This window comes from Peromyscus eremicus, unplaced genomic scaffold (genome assembly GCF_949786415.1).
Source record: "Peromyscus eremicus unplaced genomic scaffold, PerEre_H2_v1 PerEre#2#chrX_unloc_2, whole genome shotgun sequence".
Classification (NCBI taxonomy): Eukaryota; Metazoa; Chordata; class Mammalia; order Rodentia; family Cricetidae; genus Peromyscus; species Peromyscus eremicus.
In genome coordinates, this window is record NW_026734289.1 from 2,211,910 (window position 1) to 2,237,588 (window position 25,679).

At 40.1% G+C, this 25,679-nt stretch overlaps 1 protein-coding gene and 1 pseudogene across 11 annotated transcripts in view; one reads left to right on the top strand and one right to left on the bottom strand.

Annotated features, from left to right (window-relative positions):
* Positions 1-11,120: 11,120 nt before the first annotated feature.
* The window catches only part of LOC131901077 (uncharacterized), a 39,216-nt gene continuing 24,657 nt past the window's right edge, over positions 11,121-25,679 (bottom strand). For 6 of the 11 annotated variants that reach the window (XR_009376339.1, XR_009376336.1, XM_059252370.1 and 3 more), the window contains one exon: positions 11,121-11,653. Coding sequence is in view for 6 of the 11 variants with exons in the window: in XM_059252370.1 (XP_059108353.1) it covers positions 11,372-11,653 (282 nt within the window). In the remaining 5 variants the exon portion in view is untranslated. Of the gene's footprint in view, positions 11,654-18,307; positions 18,996-22,912; positions 25,000-25,679 lie in introns of those variants that run through there. The other 5 variants (XR_009376337.1, XM_059252373.1, XR_009376340.1 and 2 more) reach the window with 3 other exon arrangements.
* LOC131901076 (14-3-3 protein epsilon-like) lies at positions 15,416-16,341 on the top strand (annotated as a pseudogene).

The following is a 25,679-nucleotide window of genomic DNA, read 5'->3' on the forward strand; positions in this document are numbered from 1 at the left end:
TTTAAATAGTAAAATAAGGATAAGGAAAGTAATAATGTGCATAATCCCATCAACATTAATCTGCTCATATAGTTGTTCCATTTTCAGACTGCCTAAAATTTTATCAAACAAAGCCCAATTTTCTACCAATGTACACATAAAACCCATTTTTTTTAATGTGGAAAAAATTTTCTCTTTTAAATAGTTTTTTCCTTTAAAATATCTGATACCTTAATTGACTTACCAAGTCTGCATAGAACAGTAGAAATCTGAGGGAATTTCAAAACAGCTACCTAGTGTCCGAGGTGTGATGAGAGAGAGAGAGAGAGAGAGAGAGAGAGAGAGAGAGAGAGAGAGAGAGAACAAGAAAGCATAGCCAAGAGTTCTGTCTAAATGCTTATATCTAGCCATGTGTTCCCACTTGAGTCCAGTCGAGCCTGGGCTCAGGCTTCCTTAAGCTCCGACCAGGTGCTTTGACATTTCAGCCAACAGCAGCTCTATCTGCAGTTGCGTGTAGCTACTGCAATTAGCAGTAGTTCTGGCAGGCCTGAGGTTTTCATAGCACTGGTGTAGCTACATTCACTTGGTCAGCCCTGGGGCCTAGGCCGAGCTGTCCCCAGCTACGGAGTCAGTCAGCTGGCAGGCCACCAAGCTGCCACAACTGGCTATGTGTAACTCAGGTGTTAGCGGGGGCCCGAAAGGCCACAGGCAAGTGGCTTTTTCATGAATTTGTACCACGAACACTGGGCACCAGATGTAGATGAACAGACTTATTTAATAAGAAACATAGAGTCAAATGCAGAGTTAAAAGCTTAAGAGGTCAGAGCAGTAGCTGAGAGCTGAGACTTAAAACCACCTTCTTACCCTTCCTGCTGCTACTGTCCTTCCCCTCAGAAAGAGACCTACTTCCTGTGTATCTGTTTTTTTATTGACTTTCTGTTCTGCCTTCTCATTGGCTGTAAACCCAACCATATGACCTCCTCTTCACTGCCTGTCTATACAGACCTCCAGGACTTCTATGGTTGGTATTGAGATTAAAGATATGTGTCTCCATGCTGCCTGTGTCCTTGAACACACAGAGATCTGTCTGTCATGTGATCTGGATTAAAGGTGTTCACCCCCACTTCCAGGCTTCTGCTATGGCTTGCTATTAGCTCTGACCCCCAGGCAACTTTATTTATTAACATACAAATAAAATCACATATCAGTACAAATAAAATATCACCACAGGTGTAACTATGGAATATTAAATGCATGGTTTTAGCTGATGAGAGAAGAGTACATCAGCCCAGAGTGAGAGGAAACGGCCCCCAGCTGAAGAAACACAGAAAATTTGTATGTGAGAGAAATAATCTGTAGTCAGGTTTTAATTCTTCTAGTCCTTCTTGGCTTGTGAGTGCTGGTGAGTTTTGATCTCCTGAAGTTTATAATAACCTTCTTAAAAAGTCAAAATCTTTAGACATATTAGCAATATGATAACAGTGGTAAATTTTGTCAAAGCAAAATTATGAATCCTTGGAGTCTCAACAAAACAGCAGGATAGCCAGAAAATGGAATCTGAAATGTATCATTTACATATATCAAATTTTGTTTACTATTTGATCAAAATTAATAAAATATATTTAGGCCAGAATTATTATTATTTTTTTTTAGTAGGATTTTTTTATTTTTATTTTGCAATACAATTCAGTTCTACATATCAGCCACGGATTCCCTTGTTCTCCCCCTCCCACTCCCCTCACCTTCCCCCAGCCCGCCCCCATTCCCATCTCCTCCAGGGCAAAGCCTTCCCTGCAGACTGAGATCAACCTGGTAGACTCAGTCCAGGTAAGTCCAGTCCCATCCTCCCAGGCCGAGCCAAGCGATCCTGCATAGGCCCTAGGTTTCAAACAGCCGACTCATGCAATGAGCACAGGCTCTGGTCCCACTGCCTGGATGCCTTCCAAACAGACCAAGCCAATCAACTGTCTCACCCACTCAGAGGACCTGATCCAGTTGGGGACCCCTCAGCCATTGGTTCATATTTCATGTGTTTCCATTCATTTGGCTATTTGTCCCTGTGCTTTATCCAACCTTGGTCTCAACAATTCTCGCTCATATAAACCCTCCTCATTCTTCCTAATTGGATTCCCAGAGATCCACCCGGGGCCTAGCCATGGATCTCTGCATCCAGATCCCTCAGTAGTTGGATGAGGTTTCTAGTACGACAATTAGGGTGTTTGGCCATCCCATCACCAGAGTAGGTCAGTTCGGGCTGTATCTCAACCATTGCCAGCAGTCTGTTGTGGGGGTATCTTTGTGGATTTCTGTGGGCCTCTCTAGCACTTTGCTTCTTCCTATTCTCATGTGGTCTTCTTTTACCATGGTCTCCTATTCCTTGTTCTCCCTCTCTGTTGTTGATCCAGCTGGGATCTCCTGCCCCCCCAAGCTCTCTTTCCCTCGACCCTCACCCTTCACTACCCCCACTCATGTCCAGGCTGTTCATGTAGATCTCATTCCATATCTCTGTCATTGGGTGATCCCTTTGTCTTTCTTGGGGTCCTGTTTTCCAGGTAGCCCCCTTGTGATGTGAGTAGCAGTCTAGTCATCCTTGCAGAATTATTATTTCTAATCATATTTTTATAAGTTTTGATATCAGTGATGAACAGTTCATCAGAAGGATCTGGAATTGTATCACTTTATTCCTAAAGTCAAATCCCAATATTTAAGAATCTAGAGGTAAGTAACAGCCTGTATTCAGACTAAGAGCTTTAGAGCACCTTTGTCCTGCAGCGGCCTGCTCATATGGTGTGACCAGGCAATCCAGGATCCATAAGGCAAGTCAGTGTCCTGTGGAAATATGTAAGCATATCTTCTTCCTGATATTATGAAAAAATCCGGACATTTCCAATTACTAGGGAGAAAGTCCTAGAGACTTAGCTGTACCTTTGTGGAGAAATGACTGAGGAAAGAACTCATATAGTCTTCAGAATGTATTGATTACAAACAGAGCATGAGAAGTAATACACAGATAGCTTGAACATAAAAAAAGGTTATAATTCAAAAGTCTAGAGTTATTTTAAACAGTAAAATATTTTCTCTGTAGAAAATAGTAAAAATGATAACATTTCCCAATAAGCCCATTTAAGTCAATTAATAGCTGAATTATACGTATAAATATTGATTAGATTCTGGGATACAGAAGAAACCTATCTTCATCTGTTCAGAGAGCTATGTTTTATTTAAGTTGTGTAAGTGAGATTCCTATTCATCTTCCCCTTCACTATTTGATTTATGGCAGACATTTTTCTATAGGCTAATCCATAATCTAAAAAGATTTTAGCCTCCCCTCCTGAAAGTATGGCCAGCATTTTCTTTCATCAGCATGATACAGTACAAATTCTCATCCTAATAGTGAAATGTTTCACTAAACCTTGCCCAGTCATTGGGCAAAACCAAAACTTATTATAAGCCACAGTCATCCTAGGGTTCCCCCTGCTAGGCAGCCTCCCTGGATCTGTGGGTTGCAGATGATTTAAGATATGGGGAGATGAATATTTAAGATCTCCGTTTTGGAATAAGGATATTTTGCTTTTTAAAGTATGATGAGATCCTTCCATCATATCTTGACCTGGCAGGTAATAAGGAATGCCTGTAGTGGGAGATATGAAAAGTTGAACACCAGTTCTTAAGAGCTTTTGAAGTATATGTAAGGCCGTTGTCCATTTATGAGCACTAGGCATTCCTAAAATTAAAAAGCAGTGATACAAATGTTGTATTACTTCTCATTTCATAGCCATTAAATCATAAGGACATCGGCCTACTGGGTAAGCTCCCATAGGGAGAGAATTTGTAGTTCTTGGACAGACATATGAAAAAGTGCCAGTATATCCTGTAGAGTTATCTTCCAATCTATGTGCTCACGAATTTCATAGTTAAATATAATATAATATCACCTGTGCAATAAATGTATTGTAATATATGTACATAAATATATATACATATATATGTATACACACATGTATATATATATTATTGGGTTGGGTGACTTTGAGGAAACTATAATTGACAGTTAGTTCTGATTGTTAATCTGTACACATAATGAGGAACTCTGCCTAATAAAATGAATTCTGGATAAACAGAATTTGTATCTCCTGCACTGTATGTCAGCTTTGACATCCATTGTGGCAGGGAGAGATGGCAAGTGAAAAATAAAATGCTGACAATCTTTAGGGTGAGGAGGTATGGTAAAGGAGCAATCTTGTAAGTCTATAACAATTACTATTTTAATTTCTAGGGATGGCCGTGGGAGATGGCAAGTCAGGCTGTGAGATTACCCTTGGCTTCAATAAACTTTATTTAATTTCTTAAGGTCTTTTTTTTTTTTTTTTTGGTTTTTCAAGACAGGGTTTCTCTGTGTAGCTTTGCGCCTTTCCTAGAACTCACTTTGGAGGCCAGGCTGGCCTTGAACTCACAGAGTGCCGCCTGCCTCTGCCTCCTGAGTGCTGGGATTAAAAATGTGAGCCACCACTGCCTGGCTTCTTAAGGTCTTATAACAGTCTATAAGCCTGATTTTTTAAAAAATAACTAATATTTGGGTGATTTAAGGGCATTGTTATTTAAATGAGGGCAGCTGTAACCATGCAGTTTAGAAGGTTTCCAGCTTAAATTAGCACTTAGATTCCAGTGAGTTGTAGCAAAAAGAAAAAAAAAAGCTGTTTGTAGGACAGGATGGGGAAATCCAGTAGGATGAAAAGGGTCCCATGAGCAGGCAAAAAAGTCAGAGACACTCTCCCTCACACTCACACTGTTAGGAGTACAACAAAAACCCCAAGCTAAACACCTACAGCATGTATGCAGAGAACCTAGCACAGACCCATGCAGGCTCTGTGATTGCTGCTTCCATCTCTGTAAACTCCTGTGAGCCCTGCTCATTTGATCCAGTGGGCCTTGCTCTCCTGGTGTTCTTGACCCCATTGGTTCCTACAGTCCTTCCTCCCCTCTTCTGTGGGGTTCGCTGAGCTCCCCCTAATGTTTGTCATTGGACCTCTTTATCTGTTCCTATCAGCTGCTGGAAAATGCCTCGCTGATGATGACTGGGCAAGGCATCAATCTATGAGTATAACAGAATATCACTAGGAATCATTCCATTGACTTTATTTTAGACCAATAGTGTTTGGTTCTATGCTAGGTCTCTGAACCATCCAGCTTAGAGATCCTGGCCATCTAGGAAGTGTCTGGCATGGCCTCCCTCCTGTGTCTTGGGCCTCCAGTTAGACACTCCCACTGGATCTCTTTGCATTCTTCTGCATGCAGATATCCAGTATGACCAGCACCACTTGTTGAAGATGTTTTCTTTTTCCAGTGTATATTTCTGGCTTATTTATTGAAAAGCAGGTGTCCACAGGTATATGGATTTATGTTTGGGTTTTCAATTCAATTCCATAGACTAACATGTCTGATTTTATGCTTATACCATGTGGTTTTTATTCCTATGGCTCTGTAGTACAGCTTAAATCAGGGATGGTGATAGCCCTGGAAGTTCTTTTATGCTATCAGGATTTTTAGCTAGTCTGGCTTTTCTGTTCTCATACAAAATTGATTATTGTCCTTTCAAGGTCTGTAAATTATGGTGTTGGAATTTTTTTTTATGAGACAGGGTTTCTCTGTGTAGTTTTGGTGCCTGTTCTGCATCTTAATCTGTAGACCAGGCTGACCTCGAACTCACAGAGATATGCCTGGCTCTGCCTTCCAAATGTTGGGATTAAAGGCATGTGCCACCACCACCCGGCTTGGTGTTGGAATTTTGATGGGGATTGCATTGAACCTGTAGATTGCTTTTGGTGGGATGGCCATTTTTACTGCCTTAATTCTACCAATTCATGACCATGGGAGATCTTCCCATCCTCTGATACCTTGCTAAATTTCTTTCTTTAAAGGCTTGATATTTTTATCGTACTAGTCTTTCACTTGCTTGGTTAGTATCACTCCAATATGTTTTACATTGTTTGTGGCTATTGTGAAGCTTGTTGTTTCCTTGATTTCTTTCTCAATCAGTTTGTCAGCTGTAAATAGGAGGGCTACTAATTATTTTTCATTAATTTTGTATTATACACATTGCTGAAGGTGATTATCAGCTGTGGGAGTTCCCTGGTAGAATTTTTGGGTTGCTTGAGTATACTATCATATCATCTAGAAATAATACTTTGACTTTTGCATTTCCTATTTCTTTCCCCTTCATCTCCTTTAGCTGTTTTATTGCTATAACAAGAACTTCAAGTACTATATTGAATAGATATAGAGTGGACGACCTTGTGTGTTCCTGGTTTTATTGGGGTTACTTTGAGTTTCTCTGTATTGGACTTGATGTTGGCTAGACACATAGCACTAAATGTCCATATAAAAAAATTGGAGAAATCTCACACTAGTGACTTAACAGCACACCTATAAGCTCTAGAAGAAAAAGAAGCAAAGTCACCCAGGAGGAATAGATGCCAGGAAATAATCAAATTGAGAGCTGAAATCAATAAAATAGAAACAAAGAGAACAAATGAAACAAAGAGTTGGTTCTTTGAGAAAATCAACAAGATACACAAGCCCTTATCCAAACTCACCAAAAGGTAGAGAGAGAGCATCCAAATTATCAAAATGAGAAATGAAAAGGGAAACATAAAAACAAACGAGGAAATCCAGAGAATCATCAGGTCATACTTCAAACACCTGTACTACACAAAAATGGAAAATCTAAAAGAAATGGACAATTTTCTAGATAGGTACCACATAGCAAAGTTAAATCAAGACCAGATAAACTATTTAAATAGACCAATAACCCCTAAGGAAATAGAAAGTCATTAAAAGTCTCCCAACCAAAAAAAGCCCAGGACAAGATGGTTTCAATGCAGAATTCTGCCAAATTTTCAAAGAAGAGTTAATACCAATACTCTGCAAAGAATTCCATACAATAGAAACAGAAGGATCATTACCAAAATCCTTTTAGGAGGCTACAGTTACTCTGATTCCCAAGCCAAACATAGATGTAACAAAGAAAGAGAATTACAGACCAATCTCCCTCATGAACATTGATGCAAAAATACTCAATAAAATATTGGCAAACTGAATCTAAGAACACGTAAAAAAATTATCCACCATGATCAAGTAGGCTTCATCCCAGGAATGCAAGCATGGTCCAACATACTGATGTCTGTCAAAGTAATACACCATATAAACAAACTGAAAGAAAAAATATCACATAATCATCTCATTAGATGCTGAAAAGACCTTTGACAAAATCCAACACCACTTCATGATAAAGTTCTTGGAGCGATCAGGAATACAAGGGACATACCTAAGCATAATAAAGGCCGCCAACAGCCAATATCAAAAAACTCAAAGTGATTTCACTAAAAGCAAGAACAAGACAAGGATGTCCACTCTCCACATATTTATTCAATATAGTAATTGAAGTTCTAGCTCGAGCAATAATCAATCAATTCTCCCCAGTGCTCTCAGAGAACCAGTATATATACCCACACAGTAATTCTTTGGCAAAGCAATGCAAGGCTTGAGGTTTTCAGGGTCACAGAGAGAGGAGATAAGGATCCACACATAAAGCAATAATTGTCAGCTTCCAATTACAACCCAAAATGGGAGTGGCTAAAGGGGAGTTCTCTGGTAGTGTCAACTAAAGGCTAAGATCAATTAGGGAATTTGTGTGCTCAAACTATAATCTAGAAATGGCTAGGTAGAATGTTAGTGGTCAACAAGTCACAAGAAATTAAACTGTCTTTGGTGGCACTTTTCCAGCTCGTCCCAGCTGCAGCTGCTTTCTGATAAGAAGAGGGACATATGCTAGGTGGCTAAGCAACCTATGTCAGAGCATGTAGTATTTGGTTAGTAAAAGCACTTTCACTCAGAGTAATTGCTGAGGAGAAAATCTAGGAATAGCACCTGGTTGAGGAGGAATTCAAACTTATTTTGCACAAAAAAAAGATTGGCACCTATCTCCTCTCTTGCCTTGCAGGCAATCTCCTTGGGTGAGTGGGAAGTAACTGCCTTAACTCAGTAACTAACAAATGGCTAAAACATCATCCCAGGAATGTGAGCAGTAAATCTCTTAAATTAGGGTCTTGTGTAAGTAACCTGGGGTGAAGGTAAGATGTTTAGGATTTAATTGTTAGTGGTTCTTTTCTCTATCTGTGAGTGAGAGGAGCTAATGTTTATTTCTCTGCATTTGTCTTTGGAAAAAGGAACCTTTGCTGAAATACTTTTGTCCAGAAAATGGCCCTGGCCAGATATATATTAATGAAAATAAACACAGCTGAGGACAGTTATCCAATTACCCCAAATATATAGGGAAATTTGTGTCCAAGATTGAGATGCAATCATGAGATTACATGTACACATAACATGGAGATGCACGGTAAATGGGGAGAATCACAGCTGTTATTGCCCAAGAAGTTTATAACAAGTGACAGCCAATTCATTCAAAAGGCAGGAATTTCATAATGCATTGAGTGATGGTTTCCTGTAACAGAACCCTTAGTTTTATAGGTTGACCTTTTCAACTCTACTTGTCAATGCTGTATGCTCTCACGGACTTTTGCTTCCAGTGGCTCTCAATAACAAATGGCTCATGTCTCAGTGATTAATAGCATTTTTACTCTTGCAGAGGACCAAGCTTCAATTCCCATAACCTACTTAGAGGCTGACAACATTCTTTAACTCCAGTTCCAGAAGAACTGACACCTCTTCTGATCTCCGTGGGCATGACATACATGTAGTGTGAACACACATTCAGGCAAACACGTACTTTATAAGCAAACTATGCAGTTCTTTGGCATGTGTCCAAAGTTCTTGACATCCTACCCCAGATACTTGCTCAGTCTTGTTCATTACCACTCTATTCACATAGACTAGGAAAAGGAAATAACCTAAATAGCTTTCAACTAATGAAGAGGTAATGAGAATGCAATACATATACACTGTGGAATACTGTTCATCTGTAAAGAAAATGAAATCTAGAGGCAAAGGGATGGAACTAGAAAATATTGTATTAAGTGAATTAACCCAGACACAGAAAGTCAAATGGCACATGTTCTCATTCTTCTGTGATTCCTACCTCCAAATCTTCAGATGTGAATATGAAACCTGGAGTAAATGCAGAAACTATGAAAGTCAAGTGGTAGCACACAGGGGAGGGCATGGGAAGGAGCCCTAGAATGAAGAATAACAATATACAAATGATGTGAGGGGAAATAGTGAAAACAGGGGAGGTTTTCATTGGAGTGGAGAGAAGGTGGTCAATACAAATGGGGATGGAGGGGAAGAGGTCGAAATAACAGTAAGGATACTTGAAAAAAGCCACAGCGATTGTGCTGGCCAGTTTTGTGTCAACTTTACACAAACTAGCATCATCTGAGTGGAGGGAGCCTCAACTGAGAAAATGCCTCCATAAGATTGGGCTGTAGGCAAGCCTGTAGGGCATTTTCTTAGTTAGTGATTGGTGGGTATAGCCCAGCAAACTGTGGGGGGTACAATCTCTGGTCTGGTGTTTCTGGGTTCTATACGAAAGCAGGGTGAGTAAGCCATGGGGAGCAAGCAAGTAAGCAGTATTCCTTCATTGTCTTTGCATCAGATCTTGCCTCCAGATTCCTCTCCTGACTTCCTTCGATGATGCACAGCGATATGGAAGTGTAAGCCAAATAAACTCTTTCCTCCTCAACTTGTTTTTGGGTCATGGTGCTTCATCACAGCAACAGAAACCCTAAATAAGACAATGATTATTTATCTAAAATCACATGTATGTGTTGATGAGTGTGTGTGTGTGTGTGTGTGTGTGTGTGTATACATCTGTACTGTAAATGAAAATTCACTCAGCTGAGATGTCAATGTTTCTACAAAAAGCCATAGACTGTCTAGCAAAATCCCCAGTACCAGGGATGAAACACTCCCTTTTGCGTTGTTGGTAAGGGGAGTTTGATAGTCCCAAAACAATATGGGGTATTGACATTGCCCTTGACCATCTCTCAGAAGTTGGAGGTAAGTCTCTCTTGCTGAAAATACCATGTGCTTCAGACACCAGACTGGAAGGATCCACCTGGATCTGACCCGAAAGTCTGCACCCTGAGGACTAGTTTTCATAGTACTGGGTGCTGTGCAAGCAGCCAAGGGAAGGAAACAACAAATACACCTAACCAGCTGTGACAACAAAGTACCACAATGAAGAGCTTGGCAAAATATTGCTAAGTATATATTGTGGAATAATTGTTTTGTACACTGTGAAGATGTGTCTTTGCCAAGGCGCCTTCTGATATCTTTAATAAAGAGCTGAATGGCCAAGAGCTAGGCAGAAAGAGGTTAGACAGGACTTCGGGGCAAAAAGTGAGGAAGAGAGATGCATCTAGGTGTGTCACAGACACCAGGGGACATGGAGAGGAAAAAGGAGGTGCAAGAAGGAAGAGAGGTAAAAAGCCATGAGGCAAAACATAGATTGATATAAATGGGTTAATTTAAGTTATAGGAGCTAGTGGGACAAGCATAAGCTATAGGCTGAGCTTTTCATAATTAATAGTATGTCTATATGTCATTTTTTAAATTGTGAGCTGGAGGCCCAATGGAAAAAAAAAGTCTGCCTACAAGTATGCACCATCAACTGTTACATCTTGGCCATAACGAACAGAATACTGAGGATGGTAGCACATGTGTTTAATCCCAGCATGCAGGAGGCAGAGGCAGGGGGATCTCTGTGAGTCTGAGGCCAGCCTGGTCTACACAATGGTTTTCAGTCTAGCTAAGAGTAGACTATAAAACTTTGACTCAAAAAAAGGAGATAAAAAAAATTGGGAAGTAATTAAAACCGTGATTTTAATGTACCTATTGTCACAAATTGTATATTGTGGTTCAGTGCTATGCAGGGAAGGATCAAGAAGTGAGTGGAGTGTCCTAATTTTCTCTTTGCTTGTTCACTGACTCACTTACAAGGTGAGGGGAGCTCTGCTGGCCTTGCTGTCTTCTGCCATGTTTCTTTTTTATTTTAATTTTTTATATACGTTTTAGTATTCATTTTACTTACCAACCCCAGTTCTTCCTCCCTCCCCTTCTCCCGCTTCCCCCAAGTTCTCCTCATCCCATCCCCTAGCAATGGGAACAGATCTTATCCTGGGTACACGAAATGGCTTATTTTTTAATTTTTTAATTCATTTTACATACCAACCTCAGATCCCCCTCTCATCCCTACTGCATCTCCTTCCTCCTTCCCCCGCAATGCCCCATCCTCTCCTCCAAAAGGGTTAGTCCTTCCATGTGGGAACAGGAAAGCCTGGTACATTCAGTTGAGTCAGGACCAAGCTCCTCCACCATGCATCAAGGGTGAGCAAGGTGTCCCACCATAGGTAATGGGATCCAGAAAGCCAGATCATGCACCAGGGATAGATCCCACTGCTAGGGGCCCCTCAAAGAGACCAAGTTTCTCCTGCATGCAGAGGGTAGTAGAGTCCCATGAGGGCTCCACAGCTGTTGGTCTAAAGTTCGTGAGTTTCCACGAACTTGGTCCAGTTGTCTCTGTAGATTTCCCCATCATGATCCTGACCCCATCTTCCTCATTCTTATTCCCTCTCTTCAAGTGGCTCCTGGAGCTCAGCCTGGTGCTTGGTTGTGGATCTCTGTACTTGCTTCCTTCAGTTACTGGATGAAGGCTCTATGACAGGATATTCACCGATCTGATTACCAGGGTAGGCCAGTTCAGCTACCTTCTCCACTATTGCTAGTAGTCTAACCTGGGGTCATTCTTGTGGATTCCTGGGAATTCCCCTAGCACCAGGTTTCTCTCTCACGCCATAATGAGACCCTCTATTGATATATCTCTTTCATTACTCTTCCAATCCAACTGCCCCAGCTTGAACATGTTCTCACTCCGCATCCCCTTCCCCCACTTCCCCCCTCACCCCCAGTTTACTCATGTAGATATCCTCTGTTTCTTTTTCCCAAGGTGATTCATGTGCCCCCCTTAGGGTCTTCCTCGTTTTCTAGCTGATGAACTGCCTCTTTAGAACCCATAACCTGTGGTGTGATGCCTTACTCTGCCTTGTTTCTTTGATAACACTTGTGAAGAGGGAGATTCTCTAAGTCTACAGAACTAAGACCACGGAAATTAACAAAGAAATCTATCATTTTATCCCAATCATGAGCTCCTTGTCAGGTCCCTCTTTGATAAACAACAGGCCTAAAACAAAACTCCAGGTTGTTGTATAGTCTAATTTTTTATCACTACCAGAAGGGTTTCTGAGAAACTTCAAATTAAAATGCATTTTTATCTCAGGTTACCCCCTCCTATCAGTCTTATCTATAATGTTGTTCAGAGAGAGCAGTTAGGAGCCTCACTTCATAGAAGAGACACACTATGTTCAAAGACTTGAGAAGAAGGTTTTGTTTTAATGTATCCTTTAGAGATTTTTTAAGTGCTTCTTTCCTATACAAAAGAAGAATTAGCCGGACAGTGGTGGCGCACGCCTTTAATCCCAGCACTTGGGAGGCAGAGGCAGGCAGATCTCTGTGAGTTGGAGGCCAGCTTGGGCTACCAAGTGAGTTCCAGGAAAGGCACAAAGCTACACAGGGAAACCCTGTCTTGAAAAACCAAAAAAAAAAAAAAAAAAAGAAGAAGAAGAAGAATTATTCTCAAAGCAAATATTGCAAGACAGCTAAGTTCTACTTCCTTAAGATAGCATATTTTGACATCACTGAAAGTTACAAAGCAGAAAAAAAGCAGGCAGCAAGTCAAACTCAACTCAAAATGCTAACAATGCCTATGATGCAACCTGGAATGACCTCTAACTACAAATTATACCCCGGAGACCAGAACACCATGGAAGACTATTGATCATGAGTTAAGTACAGAGAGCTGCTCTCCAGAACTGCATTTTCAAACATTAAAAAATTATTTGAACATTATTTTTGGAAGGGAGGAAATGTCTGAAGATGGATTAGACGATTCTACACATAGGGAAAACATTCTAGTTAAGAGGCTTTAAAAACTATTGTAGATGTTTATTTGATCTTAGCAACGTTGTCAGTTATCATAAAGTATTTCTCTTTATCACAAAATAGTAAGGATTTCAAAAGTCCAAAGGGACAAATCTAGAAGCTTTAAAAATTTGTTTGAACTGAGCCCTAATTCTTCTAAACAGGGTCTCCAAAATCTGGAGTAGAATTATCATACTCCATAATGAAATGCTTGAGTTCTTCAACATGTTGCTCACCTATTTCATGCAAACTCTGCTTCATTGCAAACTGTATAGATTTTTCTAAGGAATGATCCTTTCCAACCAGCCTTTCCACCACCATCCCGAAAGTTTCACAGACTTGTCGGTAAACCTTCTCAATCTCTGTGATTTTTGATGCAATCGCTTTTGAGCGACTGCTAAGCTGGCTGTCTTCACACAATTCTGTGCCAGCTCTTGTGTTGGACTCAGGTTCTTCTGTCTGGTTGATACATAATGGAGCCTTGGATCCCGTCTCAAACTCGGACATTTCAGCCAAGTTATTTTCTTCTGACTTCTTGGGATTTTCATTAGCCCCCTTGCTTGCAGCATCAGCCTGTTCCGTCTCAGTCAGCCGGCTGGGGCTTTTTAACACCTTGGATGAAGAACCTGAAGGCACAGTATCTCTTGATGTTTTCAAAAACTGGATGGCTCTCTCTTTACATTGATGTCGAGACTGATGGAAGGAGCACATCCTGCTTCTACTGCTGAGACTGGAGCCAAATCTGCTGGGTAGGGAGTCGTTCCCGCCCACATGTGATTCTCTCAAAAAAGGAGCGCCCTGTTTATGGGGAGATCGTTGTCTTGAATAATGGGAAGAATAGAAAAGTCTTCTTCTAAAGCCGTTTATCATGGCCCTGTATTCAGGCTGTTGGCTTGTGGCATACTCATTTCTTGACCATCGGTAGCCATAAGGGCCTCTTTTGTAGGGTGGACCACTTCTTGGATTCTGAGAAAAACAGCGGCCCTCATCCCATTTTTGGTAATCCATGTGACAGTAGTATCTACTGTAGCCTCCTTCATCGGGTCTGTCTAGCAGAGATGATCTCTTGTCTCCCAGAGGCGGTCTCTTTGGCACAACCATTGCCATCACTGGGATGGTTCCAAGGAGGCGCTTGTTTTCGTGGAAGTTGCTTGTAGTCATACCATCCCTTTGCTTGATTTCCTGGAAGTGGCTTGTAGTCACACCATCCTTCAGACCACATCTCATCTCATGGAAGCCACCGGACTTCTTCAAACAGAAATGTGTACTTCACTTCCTGTTCACTTTCAATTTCTAACCATACTCATGGCTCAGTTCAAGAATCTGTTATTGTCTAAAAATTCGTCCTTGGAACTCTCCAACACGCACGTTCCACCGCTGCTGCTGAAACCCCACCAGAGCTCTCTAATTAGACTTAGGACCACTCAACAGCAGGGAAATCATGCCAGATGCTTGAAAGCTAGGAAATTAGCAGGGGCTAGTGAAGTCATGCGTCCTAGAGGAAATGCAGTACTACCACTTGACTAAATCAGTACAATTCCTAAGTGAATTCCACTTACTACAAATAAGTGTCGCTCTCACCCCTCACCAAAAATGCTTCTCTTTGCAACAAAGAGAGACCACTGCAGTAAACCACAACCACTCAAATTCAGAGAACAAGTGTTTGTGTGGCATCAAGCCCCAATATATATTCCTCAACTCCTGTGCCTAAGGTGCAGGGAGCATCATTAAGAGGAGGAGGAAAGATTGTAGGAACCAGAAATGAAAGGGAAGCTTCACGATATTTCAACAATATGATTGCCTAAAGAAAAACTGAACAGGGACAATACCAATCAATATGCTAAGTTGAAAGTAGGAAATCTCACAAGGTTCCACCCCTAAACAAAGAACCACAGGCTGCCGGGCAGTGGTGGCACAAGCCTTTAATCCCAGCACTCAGGAGGCAGAGGCAGGCGGATCTCTGTGAGTTCGAGGCCAGCCTGGTCTGCAAAGTAAGTTCCAGGAAAGGCGCAAAGCTACACAGAGAAACCCTGTCTCAAAAAACCAAAAAAAAAAAAAATAATAAATAAATAAAAATAAACAAAAAAAAACCCTGTAAACAAAGAAAAAAAAAAAAGAACCACAGCTGCTAAAGAATTAGTCTTCCCCAGGGATGATCCTTTTAACTGGTTCCCAATATCAAGTGGTCAGTTCTGAAATCATATACATATACAAGCAACATTAAATAGACTCAGAAGATTGTATTTATATATTTGCGCGCGCGCGTGTGTGTGTGTGTGTGTGTGTGTGTGTGTGTGTGTGTGTGTGTGTGTGTGAAAATTAAGGAATAGAGGTCATAAATTTGAGAGGCACCCAGGAGGAGAGGATATGGAATGAAATTAAACAGAAAAGGAAAGGATGTGATTGTATTTTCACTTCTAAAATTTTAAAAATTAAATAAGACATAAATATACAAAGCACCGCCATTTTTACTGCTCGGTCTAGGAGCGAGAAGCTGAGAGTTGAAGTTATCTGCTTCCATCCTTTGTGCATACCCTGCTGGAGCTGCTGCCACTATGGATGATTTGGAGGATCTGGTGTACCAGGCAAAGCTGGCAGAGCAGGCCTGGCGAAATGATGAAATGATGGAATCAATGAAGAAAGCAGCAGGGATGGACCTGGAGCTGACAGTTGAAGAATGAAACCTTATATCTGTTGCATATAAAAATGTGATTGGAGCCAGAAGAGCAACCTGGAGAATAATCAGCAGCATTGAAGAGAAGGAAGAAAACAAGGGAGGAGAGGACTAACTAAAGATGATTCGGAAGTACCAGCAATTGGTTAAAACTGAGATCAAGTTAATCTGTTGTGACATCCTGGATGTACTGGACAAACACCTCATTCCAGCAGCTAAAACTGGCGAGTCCAAGGTTTTCTATTATAAATGAAAGGGGCCTACCACAGGTATCTGGCCGAGTTTGCCACAGGAAATGACAGGAAGGAGGCTGCAGAAAACACCCTCGTGGGTTACTAAGCTGCTAGTGCCATCACCATGACAGAACCCCCTCCAAAGCACCCCATTTGTTTAGGTCTTGCTCTCAACTTTTTCATGTTCCACTATAAAATTCTTAATTCCCCCGACCATGCCTGTAGGTTGGCAAAAGCAGCTTTTGATGACGCCATTGCAGAACTGGACACACTGAGTGAAGAAAGCTCTAAGGACTCTACGCTTTTCATGCAGCTGCTACCTGATAACCTGATGCTCTGGACCTCAGACATGCAGGGCGATGGTGAAGAGCAGAATAAAGAAGTGCTGCAGTATGTGGAAGGTGAAAATCAGTGAGACACAATAAAGCCAACAAGAGAACACATCTCTGACCACCCTCCCTCCCCTCCGCTTCCCTGGGAAGTTCCACATTGTCACTGAGAACCAGCAAATTTGACTTTCATATTTGGTCTCAGAATTTAGGTTCCTGCCCTGTTGTTTTTCTTTTTTTTCCTCCCCTCCCCCTTTTTTAAAACAAAAAACAGTTTTCAGAAGTTCTTAAAGGCAAGAGTGAATTTCTGTGGATTTTACTGGTCCCAGCTTTTAGGTTCTTTACAACACTAACAGGACTGCATAGAGGCTGTTTCAGCATTACTGTATTGCTCCAGCCACAGGCAGCAACATCATCATTAGAAATGGAAATGACGTTTGAAAGCCATTAGACTTCTAGGTTATGCATCTAAGAAAGATTAATCGCACGATAGAGGCAAATGTAAAATGAATTTTTAAAATTATTTTATATAATAGCAAAAAATCATAATATTCTAATAAATTTCACTAGTGCAAAAATTAAAATACCTTAAAATACAAGCTTATAAAATATTTATTTAAAATATTGAAAATGTAAAATGAATTAAAATTAATTTATATAATAGGAAAAAATCGTAATGTCATAACAATGTGGTCTTTTATTTTCACTAACCCTATTGCTGAAGATACCCATATTTGAGTCATAGAACATGGCAGAATCAAGTTGGTAATGACCTAAATGTTTCATCCCTGCTGGCTACTTTTCATGTGCTGGAAGGTGCTATGCAAGCTACCAAAGGAGAGCAGTAATCATCAGTCACACCTATCTATAAAACCTATGAGCCACAACAATGATCAGCCTAACACATGGCCATTGGTGTAATAGTAGCTCAAACAGTATTGGTGTAACCAACCATTTTTGATTGGATTTGAGTTCCTCTCCACAAGATGAAACCTATACTAGCACAGTTATCAGACCAAGAACATACAGCTAGCAGTCATAGGCCCTAGGGGAGAACTTACCACTATCATGCTGCTAAATGGACATCGTATTAAACTGACTTATCATTAGAGCCGTAGAATAATGTATCTCTTATCCCTCATCTAAGGAGCTTTGATTTACAGTAAATGGTGGTTAACATCGTGGCCCACAACTGGCCAAGGTGCAGAGAATAAGAGACAGAAGAATGCTCAGCCCTAAAGGGAACCTATGTACCTCATCCTACCCTCACAAAGTTCAGAGATCATTGAGGAAGAGGACAAAGAAAGAGTATAATAATCTGAGGTGGTGGAGAAATACAAGGAACATCTGGACACAGTAGGGCAGATGCACATATGAACTCACACAAACTGCAACACCATGAAAAAGAAAACAAACCTGTGCAAGCCCAAGGCAGACCAAATCCCAGCATGGAAGTGGGAGCTGAGCACACAATCCCTGCTGTGGGATGGTCTGTTTGTCAAGTGTGTTGCTAATTAGTCAATAAATAAAACACTGATTGGCCATTGGCTAGGCAGGAAGTGTAGGCGGGACAAGGAGGAGAATAAAGCTGGGAAGTGGAAGGCTGAGTCAGAGAGACACAGCCAGCCACCACGATGAAAAATAGCATGTGAAGATGCCGGTAAGCCATGAGCCATGTGGAAAGGTATAGACTTATAGAAATGGATTAATTTAAGCTTAAGAACAGTTAGCAAGAAGCCTGCCACGGCCATACAGTTTGTAACCAATATAAGTCTCTGTGTTTACTTGGTCGGGTCTGAGTGGCTGTGGGACTGGCAGGTGAGAGAGATTTGCCCTGACTGTGGGCCAGGCAGATAAACTTAAGCTACAAATCCCCCACCTGCTGCCAAGCCTCATGACCTGAGTTCAATCCCTGGGACCCACATGGCGGATGAAGCAATTCCCACAGACTGCCTCAGATGCAAAGTAGTATAAAAATGGAATAGGAATCCAGAGTTCAGAGTTCAGATACTTTCATTGATTAGAATTCAGACTGATTTTTCCAACATTGACCTTATTTTTTGTTTTGTTTTGGGTTTGGGTTTTTTATAGGGGGCTTTTGTTTTGTTTTGTTTTGTTTTGTTTTACCTAGAAAAGACAGAAATTAATTTGGAACACAGTAACCAGATGTTGGGCCCTGGCCCCCGTTTTTGGGGAGCTGTTACCTTGCTTGCTGACCTTGATCAGATGTCCTCCCTATGCTAATTCCCTGCCGGTTTCATTCCTGCATATTGGTGGAATGCTAGAATGTAAAACACCTGTAGCCTACTTTTGCCCTCCCAGGTTTCTCCACTGTACTGTAAGTCTGTATTTAAGGCTTCCTCCCTCCTTCAATAGGGGGCATTCTACTGAGAGGAATGACCCTCTGTCTTGTCTCTCTTTTTAATCCTCAGCCTCTCGCTGGGACATGGTGAATGGGTAGTAACGCGGGCGTCGCTACAACCAGAAAGCTTCTGAAATCTGATATTTGTCTTCTTTTGAGTCTATAAAAACTTTGCTGATATGAGTTTATGTTACTCCTGTTTGCTGAATAACAATGTCAGGTAATTTGATATTTAGCCAATAAATCAAAACTTATTAATGTACTTGTGTCTATTGAATTACTCTTGTCAGAGAACAGGATGAGTTAAATCAATCTCCCTTTAATGAGATCTTTCTTGATGAACATATTAAGGGTGGATATTTCAGAGTGAGACTTCAAACAAGGTGAATCTTATGGTGATGCAGTCTAAAACCAACAGTGTCCTGATGGATTAAAAACGAACAATGGTCTTGATAGAGAATTAGATGACCTGGATAAACCTTCAAATGCAAAACATAAAAATACTAAAAAATAACCTAAGTCTCCACCGATACCTGCTTACTGACAAAACAAAAGAATATTTAGGCTAAGCAATGAATGATGGTAAGATCTCTGAGAACTTCAACTGACTTGCTTCCAAGAGAATTGGGTGAGATTGAGTTAACTCTCAGAATCATGGGGAAATTCAAGGGCTTCAAAGCCCAACAGAAGATCCCCCATAAGACTAGGACAGGAAAATTTACTCCAGCATAAGGCAAACTAAGAAGTAAACCCTCATGGACAATCCAACCCCAAGAGAGAAGCCTGGAGAACTACAGGTAAATTTGCTAGTATCAACCTTTTCAGTGAGTACAAAAATAAAGCCTCAGAATTCATAACCACAAAGAGGTACATATGAGTAAGTCTAATTCACACTAACTTAATTGTGCCACAAAACCTCAAACCAAGAATTTAATTCATATAGATTCCAGACTCACAGAAGAAAATTAAAATCATTTAGAGGAATGTCCTTTCTCTCAGCTCTCAAACATTCCATTGAATTTTTTCTGAGAAATGATAATGTTATATATAGAAAAATTCTTACCTAATTTAGGAAACAAGACTGAAAAAGACAATAGAAAATTTAGGCTAGTGGATCATTATACATTAGAATTATTAGATATGAAACATAAACTGTAGTTAAATATAGCTTAATGAAAACAAAATGTTTAAACATACAAGTAAAGACCAGGCAAATAGGGAAAAGTATATACTTTCTGGAAAATTAAGATGATTTAGATAACCTCAACATTTTAAAGATAGTAGAACACATAGTGAGTACTTACGATATTTTGTTGAAGGAATAAATGATTATAAAAAATGTATTACCATAAGCACAAAAAATCTTGAAATGATAAGAGAATGTTGTGTTTTGCTAAATGGGTCCATTGCCAATGAAAACTCGAGGATCAGATATTGGGTAAAAACCTTATGGATCAAAGAAGCACAGGAGGAGTGACCAGCTGACCTTCTCTTTCTTACCAGAGACCCACCCAGTACACCTTCTATCCACATGTCCCAGGTCAAAGAGAGCTCTTTAACTCCAAGTCCCTCCCTCCTCCTTCCTGTCCAACTTCCCTATCTGTACTCCTGGCTTCTCTATGGCTAATTCCAGTCAGTTAGCCACTGGTTCCACCCCCTCATTCAACGTTAACACTATTAACATAGTCTAAGAGTGTCACAGTGTGATCCAATATCCTGCAACAAGAGAAGATATATAGATATCTCTGGCTCCAGAGAACAAGCATAGACAAAAGGACAAATAGATTGCTATCTACACCTTGTCCATAACAAGTCTAGAGTATGCAACACATCCAGTGAAAACTTTCTAAGTTTAATAAATATCAGAGAGTAGCTGAGATTATGAAATAGTGAAGAGAGAATTTCTAAAGAGATGGAAAGCTTAAAGCAGATGACAGTATTCCTGAAGAGAGTGAGTGAGAGAGGGAGAGAGTTGTTTCAATGGCTGATTCACTGAAGTAGAATAGTCATGTGAGAATTTGAATGTTGCCTCTCTAAAAGCTAAACATTTCAGTCAATACTAAGAAAAATTAAATACTTCTGCTTTCTGTTTACTTTGTATGTCTCCTGTCTTATTAACAAAATGTCAACGAGATTGGAAATGCTTTTTCTTGAATATTACTAAGGACCAGCCTTAATAATCGTCTTCCCAGGGGCCCATAAGAGAAGCTATGAATGGCGAGAATTATTTTGGGGCAAAGAATCTAAGTACATCGAGCTCTTTTGTCTGTCTACCTTATTCCTCTGGGATAAAATTCTGTCTACACAGCTTCAGTTCTGCTCTCATGCCTAGCTCCTTTCTTGCCTGATTTCTCTCTACATTTACCTGCTGACCTCTAAGCTCTCTCTTAATTCTCTCATCTTAGTTCCGCCCCATCTAGGTCCTCATCCATCTAGTTCTTCCCCATTTCAGCTCCTCTCCCATCTCCTTTGTTCTCATCTTGTTCCTCCTCATCTTGTTCTTCTCCATCTGGCTCTTCCTCATCTTCCATCTTGTTCCTCTATTACTCTCTTCTAGCCCTTCAATCCAGTTCTTTCCCATCTCAATCCATCCCTCTCCAGTTCTTACCCATCTAGTTCTTCCATTCTCTTTTCTCTTTTAAATCTAGTCCTTCTCTGAAAATAAAACTGCCCTTTTATCCGTTTGACCCTTATCTCTCCAAGATATCTCTGCTCCCACAGTTTCTGGCAAGTATGCTCGGTCGCTAGGCAACTTGACTAGGCAACTTTCATCACAGCTAGATGTACCTGTAAGTTGGAACCCTTTAGTTCTGAGTTAATTCCTAAGGGTGGATCTAAAACTAGAGGTAAGATTTTGGAAAGGAGAAGGTTAAACTTAATTAGCACATCTGCCAGGCCTTCTCAAACAGATAGTATAGATGCTTAATTCTGTTCTTAAAGAGTACAGAGGTATCTCGGATAAGATATTTTCATCCATCTGGGGATGGTCCTGGCCAGATGTTGCTTATGATAATAATTACAGAAAGACCTGAAATTAGGAATCCTGGCTGTTACTGCCCAGAAGGTTATCTAAATATCCCTTTAATAGAGGGGAAATTGTGCCCAAAGAATGATGGAAAAGCTACAATAGCACATGAGAAATTCATAGCAGGAAATGGCTTACAATCAAAAGCCAGTATCACCAAGACTCCTTGAGCCTCAGCTTGACCTCTGGAAGGCCCTTGGCTTCTTCCAGGTATTAGCTTGTCATAATCAGCTGAAATCCTTCTTCATGTATTTTTGCGGCTTGCAGCAGCTCTTCCAACTTTCCAGTCTCTTCAATATAGAGAGACAAGAAATAGACAAGAAAGAGGAGAAAGATGCTATGTACTAGAAGGCAGTTAAGCACACACCCTGACGCAAAAGGCTGGTACTCTATAGGTCTTCACTCTGAGTCCAGAGAATTCTGCTGGCTTAGAGCTCTATCCTGGCCTCTGTACCCTGTGTATTCACACAGATAACTGGTCTAGGAAGAGCTACTCTAAAGAATTTAAAGGGAACCAATGCATATGCACATATGCTACAAGTGGAAGCAAAGGCAAGAAAGGGGGAAATAAATAGCATGATGGATAGGACCTACTCAAAGAAACAAATTGCACTGCAATAAAGTCAAATAATGACCAAACCCATTGCTAATAATTTTTAAAAGTTCATGGGGAAAATGCATTGACATAAATTGCACACACACATACACACACACACACACACACACACACACACACTCAGAACAAAATTAAATTACTCAAGAAATGTTAAAACAATAGAAAATTTTGAAATGATATCAGAGAGCTCAGGAAAAAATGAAAAGGAGACAGACAAACAGAAACAGATATTAATGAAGATAGCATAAAGGAGAAAAGACATAACTAAGATCATGAGAGGTAGATTGGATTATAGAAAGAGAGAAGGAGAAAGGGGAGATTGGTTGAAGAAAAGCAATATAAAAATGAAAGAAAAATATAAAAGACATAGGAACTTAATGTTGTAAGATAGAAATAGGAGATCCAATACATATTGATTTTCCAGAAAAAGGGACAGGGCAAAATGGAACAAAAATTACTCAAATCTGTGTTAGACAGTTTCCTTAGTTTCAACATGTTTGATTATTTGAACCGAATATCAAATTGGATCAAAGGATATATGATTTATTTGATGTTTTAAAACACTTGATCAAAAAACACATGGCATGCTATGAAAAATGATATTGAACAATAAATTTATTGATTTACAAGGCACAAAAAGATGTATATTGAAACTGACCAAAATCATACATGTAGAAGGAGATCATATTAATCTCAAATCTTCATCTAGAAGCACTAATCATGAATGAACAAGGCAATCTTTAAAACACAATATGTTGCAAGTGTTGCTTAAATAGAAAGCCAAATATTTTTAGATATACATGAATCCAAAGAATATCCTTCTTTTTCCCCATAAATATATGTATATATTTCCCATTTATTGAAATTGGATCTTTTTCTCACATAATATATCCTGATTAATGTTTCTCCTCCCTCTAATCCTGTCGTGATATTTTATTTGTGCTGAAATGTGGTGATATTTTATTTGCATGTTAATAAATTTTGCCTGGAGATCACAGGAAATAGCAAGCCGTTTTAAGTAAACACAAAAGTCAGGCAGTGGTAGCACACGCCCTTAATCTGATCACTTGGCAGGCAGCGTCTATGTGTGTTCAAGGTCACGCTAGGGAACAGATACCAGCATGGTGGCTCACATCTTTAATTCCAGTACCAACCATAGAGACCCTGGAGGTCTGTACACGTAGGCAGTAACAAGCAAGTGAGCTAGCTGGGCTAAGAGTCAATGAGGGGGCAGAAGAGCAGGGCAATAAAAGCCTGGGTAGACAGGAAGTCATGGCATTTTGGAAGCTACAGAGCTGGTGAGGTAAGGTGGTTGGTGGCTCTCACTATTTCTCTGATCTCTGAGGCTTTCACCCCTATATTTGGCTCCCTGTTCTTTTTTAATAAGACCCCTTAGAAATTCGTCTACATAATCTTCCCAGTTTCTTCCCACCTCTTTCTCATTCAATCCACCCACTTTCTGTCTCTCATTAGAAAACAGACATCTAGGGGATAATAATAAAATGAAATATAAAAAACTAAAATAAAACAACACATCAGAATAGGACCAACAAACAAAGGGGAAAGCATCCCCAAAAGAGCAAACAGACACAGAAACCTACTTGAGCAGAATATTATTTGACACATAGAATTGGAGGATAGGAGACTTGACCTCCCAATCCGGTGCTGCTGTAGGGTTGCCTTGCTGCTCTGTAACATTCTGGGATACATCATGAGGACACAAAGGCCAGGTGAGGGGGCAAGAGCAGGAAGGGAGGAGTGAGGGAAGTTTCCCTATCTGCAGTTCCACATGTCTGCGCCATCACAGTAGCAATCACTTTGAACTCAAGTTTCCTAAGGGACCTTCAGTTTCAGACAAGTACCTCTGTTTTCTTCTCTGAAGTAGTTAAATGTTGAAGGATCCACTGGGAAAGGCCAACTTACAACTACAATCCATTTTTAAGAATCCATACAGTACTGGAGACAGACGATAAAGTGATTAGGATTCATTTTAGGAACATCACCTCTTCAGTGTTTCAGCCCATCTGTGTGTGTTGTCTTTTTTTTCCTTTTTTTCGTCCTTTATTTTATTGAAAACTTTTTTTCATATAATATATCCTGATTAAGATTTCCCCACCCTCTTCTTCTCCCATTTTTCTCCCAACCTCCATCCCATCCTATTCCACTCACTTTCTGTCTCTCATTAAAATGCAATTCCTTCTTAAAGTACGTAAAGAGGACTCATTTAACAAATTAAAGGGATTTATAAATAAGAGCAAATTTCTGATAAGCTTTAGCTCTACTGAAACAAAAGTTTAAAAATAAGATACTTGTGGAAATAACGATTATAAAATACAGTATGTTAGAAAAAGTGGCAATCTAAAATTAGTATCTTCTCAAAATAAAGCCATAAAATTGAAACCAAGTATAACTACATACTTTCTAAGAATTGGTTTTTGTTTATTTATTTGTTTGTTTGTTTGTTTTGAGAAAGAATTTAAAGTTTGATGGGTAGGGAAGGGTAGAGGATTTGGAAGGACTTGTGGGATGGGGAAATCATGATCAAAATATGAATTTAAATATTGTCTTAAAGAATAAAATGTATAACAAGAAAACAAAATGCCAATGCAGAGCCTGGAGAACAGTGGCAAAATGGTTCCCTGGTGTGGTAGCTTCTTTCTCTACCTCTGTGACAAAGCACAGACCAAAACAATTCTGGGAAAGGGTTTATTTGGCTTACAGGTGACAGTCCACTGTGGAAGGAAGTCAAGGCAGGAATTTGAGGACAGAAATCTGGAGGCCGAATCTGAAGCAGAGAATATGAATGAATGTTGCTTGCTGGCTTCTGCTCTGCCTTACTATGCTACCTTTCTTATATAGCCTATGTCCACATACCTAAGCAAGGGACCACTCACAGTGGGCTAGACCTTTCCTCTATCAATCAGCAGTCAAGAAGATGTCCCACACACATGCCCAAAGGCTAGCTAATAAAGGCAGTTCTTAAACAAATGTTCCTTCTTCCCAACTTGACAAACAAAACCAAAAATCAGACAGTATATCTGGCATATACAAGCGTCTGGTCTTGAATTCCAGTACTAGGACACAAAAATGAAAAGAAATGGTCATCTTTTTTAAAATATTGTGTCAGTTGCTTGTTAAGACACATAGCAACAGGGACACACAACCATTTCTAATAGAAATTCAAAATAAGAATGCCACTTTAGAAATGGTGTGACAACACCTTACCATGCCAAACATTGACATACTATTCTCCAAAATATTGACCCCCCAACACACACACCTACAAGGATGGAGATATGCCAAAGGAAGAAAAAAAGTCTCTATGAAATTACAGCAATATACACAATAAAATGAATATAGACATATTGAATGATAACACAAAGTATAGAATAAATATATATGCATCCACACTGATATAAATAAATGTGAATGCTGCGACTTGGATGTAAGTTGCTTCCGACAGGT